Source organism: Tenrec ecaudatus, chromosome 2 (genome assembly GCF_050624435.1).
Source record: "Tenrec ecaudatus isolate mTenEca1 chromosome 2, mTenEca1.hap1, whole genome shotgun sequence".
NCBI classification, from domain to species: Eukaryota; Metazoa; Chordata; class Mammalia; order Afrosoricida; family Tenrecidae; genus Tenrec; species Tenrec ecaudatus.
The window spans coordinates 197,015,770-197,019,946 of record NC_134531.1 but is presented as its reverse complement, the minus strand read 5'-3'; the positions used below and the strand labels follow the sequence as shown (position 1 = coordinate 197,019,946).

Below are 4,177 nucleotides of genomic sequence, written 5' to 3'. Positions count from 1 at the left end.
GTAAATATATTTGGAAGAAGGGAAAGGGATGAAGGGAAACTGTTAAAATATGGTTTAATATATGATGATACACTCACAGCAATGAGTGTGAACATTGTTATTTGTATAATTTTAAAGATGACAGGATTGAGGCTCAGAGAAATGAAGTGATTTTCTTAAGCCCACATAATGAATATTTCAAGTACAGGGACCTTCATATTTTGACCTCCCTGACTTTAATGACTGTCTTTATAATACACCATTATATTTAAATCTTATGGGAAGACATTTTTATACTTGATCTTAAAACTTAGAAATGCAAGAGGTAGTTTCCAACTTATTTATGAAGAACATACAATGAGCAATTTCCATTCCTCACACTCTAATAGGGTTCCCCTAGACTACTTCAACACTAACACCAACATGAAGAGAGGAAATGACACATCCATAAGAGATATAATATTCCTTGGACTATTCCCTGATATGAAACACATCGTCTTCCTTATCTACACAATTTTTCTTAGCTACATCATTGCCCTCATTGGAAATACCGTCTTGATCCTACTAATTTGGATGGATTCCCGACTCCACGCTCCCATGTACTTACTTCTCAGCCAACTTTCTCTCATGGATTTAGTTCTCATCACCACCACTGTTCCTAAGATGGTCACTGACTTCTGGGTGGACAGGAAAATCATCTCGCAGATAGGCTGTGGAATACAGATGCTATTTTACCTAACCATAACAGGTTCTGAATGTATCCTCTTGACTCTGATGTCCTATGATCGCTATGCTGCTGTCTGTAATCCACTGAGGTACTCAGTCATTATGACCCCCAGAGTTTGCCTTCAGATGGGTGCTTCTTCTTGGGTGGTGGGATTTTTAAATTCCTTAATTCATACAGTGTATGTGATGCATTTATCAGTCTGTGACTCCAGGGAGATTCACCACTTCTTCTGTGAACTCTTAGCTATCGTTAGGCTCTCCTGTGATGATACTTCTGTGTATGAAATGATCTTGTTTGTCATGGGGATAGTGTTCATCCTCATTCCTTCTGCGCTCATTCTGGCCTCCTACAGCCTCATTTTCTTGAGTGTCTACCGTATGAAGTCCAAGAAGGGGAAGAAAAAAGCCCTGGCTACCTGCTCCTCCCATCTCACTGTGGTCAGTTTCTTTTTAGGTTCAGGCATCTTTGTCCTCATGGTATCTCCAGCCATGTACTCAGCAGAGCAAAGCCAGGCTGTGTCCTTGTTCTACAACATTCTCACCCCTATGTTAAACCCCATCATCTACAGTCTGAGGAACAAGGAAGTTTTAGGAGCTTTGAGGAAATTACTGGCAATGGGAACAGGTTCCCAGATAAAAGACAGAAGATACTAGTGTTGTAACAATATATTTTATCCAAGTGTTTTACAGAGTTTTTGAAAATAATAGCATTAGAGCAGCAATCATTTAATACCCTGAAAATTATTAGCTCCAAAAATTAAAAAATAAAGTATAACAGACACAGGATACTGTTATACTATGCGTATGTGGGAAATACAAGGAGATTTAGTGGACAAAAGTCAGAATTAGCACCTTCATTCTCAAGGATTTCTCCTGTATTTGCATGTCATTTTATCACATTTTCAGCTTAATCTCTAAACTAATTGACTACATATTCATTAAAAAAAACGCAACTCAATGCCTTTGAGTGGATTCTGATTCATGGTGCCCTGCAGGACAGAGTAGAAGTGACCCCATGGGTGTAGGACACATATTATGGCTCAAAATTCTATAAATCATGCAGATTTCAGCACTTTCAAACTCCAGCATTATTTTTGTTATAGTTTTCAGTCAAGCAAATTCTGGCTTAGAGCAACCATAGGACATAATATAAATGTCCCATATTATTTTCAGGCTGTAATCTTTAGATAAGACTATTGCCAGGTCTTTTTTCTGAGGGTGACTTGTCAGTTCCTACTGCCAATCATTTGATTAGCGTCTGAAAGCTACAATGATTATATCATCAAAAACCGACTACATATTTTTAAATCAAGTCTGACTCATAACAACACTATGTACTGTTTCTGAGACTAAATCTGTATGCGAGCACAATAGCTATGATGGTAGCAGACCAATGCCTAACCCACAGCACCATCGTGGCTCTTAAATTCTAGAATACATCCTTCTAATCAATTTTGTGGGGTTTTTTTTGTGTAGGCATAAACATAAAAGTCTATGTCTCTACATAGACTTTTATGTTTATGCCTACACAAAAAAACCCCACAAAATTGTATGTGTTTATATATAAGTTATGTGTATAAAGTGAGATTGAGTAACAGAATAGAAAATTATTATATTTAAAAGCATAATTCTCAAAACATTTTAATAATTGACATATTATAAATGTGTTCCTTATCAAATATATTTAAATTACTTGATATTGTAATATAACTTCCATTGAAAGTATGCACAGTTTATTCCAAATATTACTTTGATAATTGGTTCAATATGATTGATACACTAATTATGCTCATATTCTTCACCCTCAGTAATTATTTAAGTTATAGTAGTGTCATAAATCCATAACCAATATACAATGACAAAAAGATAGCACTCATATGATGGAAGAGATGGATTGTGAAGAGGCTACTGACCAAGTGAGTATTGGTAAGCTAATAATTAGACTTTTTTTTGATGCGTAAACCAAAGTTGGAGGAGCCAACGTATCTGCATGGTTCCAGAGAAAAGGAAGACACAACATTTTCTGCTTTATTGGAAGGCAGGACTGAAATGTGAATATTTAGAGATTGATTTTCTGAAAACAGTAAGCATTGTCAGAGAATATCTGCATCTTGCATGTTGGGTGCAAAGATTCATTGTGGATGCCCTGTCATCTGACAGAGCCAATTACATTGGTCACAGGCCATAGCATTGAGCTCCAGGGACATTTTTCATTTTCCCATTTTTAGCTATGAAAAAAATTCAAGAACAATCAAAACCTAAAATAAATTGTCATCCAAAATAAAGCCATGAAAGAATAATAAGTTGGTGGTGGCAGTGTTGAAATTCATATATAAAACTGTTTCCCATTTAAATCCTCAGGCATCCCATTGTTTGTCAGCACTTCTGTACTACCTCTGAGTGAAGGGCACAGTTACTGTAGTCACAAACACTCAGTCTCTATGTGGAGAAACAAATAAATAGGGGAGACAGGAATCAGAGGAGCAAATGGAATTCATGTCTTTGCTACCAGTTCTAATCCAGTGTAAAATGTTAGATTAGTTTCCTTGGAGTGCGGCCTGCAACATCTTTGAACTTAGCAGAGATAAATGGAGAGAGAAAGTGGCAGAGCCCAGAGACCTGATACTACCTGCAAAGAAGAGCTGGGAGCAGAGCTAGTCTTTTGTATCCAGGTCCCTCTACTGAGCACGTTCTTTAGACTTAGGCCACTTCACTGGGGAACCTCCTATATCCAGAGGAACATAAATAGCAAGATACACAGAGCTTTCCAAGAAATGTCAGACCTGTAGAGGCTGAAAGGAGACAAGGTCCTTTCACTGTGAGCTAACAGAGAAGGAAAGTGCTGGCATCAACTGAACTTGGAAAAATAAATTTGTTTTCTAAAGCCATCCACCTTGGTGTGGATGTCAACTCATCTCCGTCAAGTGATTTCTTATACAATAGCACCAGGTAACTAAAGATATTTAATAAGAATCCTGATGTAAATAAATAAAATTATGGAATAAATTTCATCTTCTCAATGGAATCTTGACATACTAGAAGAACCCAAAAACTTCTGCCTTGAGATTTAAAGTTTAAATCTTAAGTCAAAACTATGTTCCGAAATCTTAGTCGAATAAAAAATAGGTTTCTAATAAGTATTTCTACCCTGAACATTGTGATTTATTAAAGAATTATCCATGCGAAATAAAATGACTATAGCCACTTGAAGGGTTAAATGAGATGCTTGGGGCAATGGATTTAACTCAATGGTGTTGGAATAATTTAGTGAAAGGTCATGAAAGTAGTTACACAACTTGAAGGATGTATTCAATAACTTAGTTGCATGTGCACTTATTGTTGAAATAACGCATGGTCATGTATATTTTCACCAAAACAAAAAAGCTAAAAGAAGTGATCATGAGGATTAAATAACCAAAGAAGAAAGACTTACTGAGAAGAAAATTAAAATTGTAAAAGTAACAGAGTAGGA

At 36.3% G+C, this 4,177-nt stretch overlaps 1 protein-coding gene across 1 annotated transcript; it reads left to right on the top strand.

Moving 5' to 3' along the window:
• Window positions 1-402: 402 nt before the first annotated feature.
• On the top strand, window positions 403-1,359 carry LOC142440295 (olfactory receptor 2M3-like). Its single transcript, XM_075542772.1, has one exon. The coding sequence runs from the start codon at window positions 403-405 to the stop codon at window positions 1,357-1,359; it is 957 nt and encodes a 318-aa protein (XP_075398887.1).
• Window positions 1,360-4,177: the final 2,818 nt, after the last annotated feature.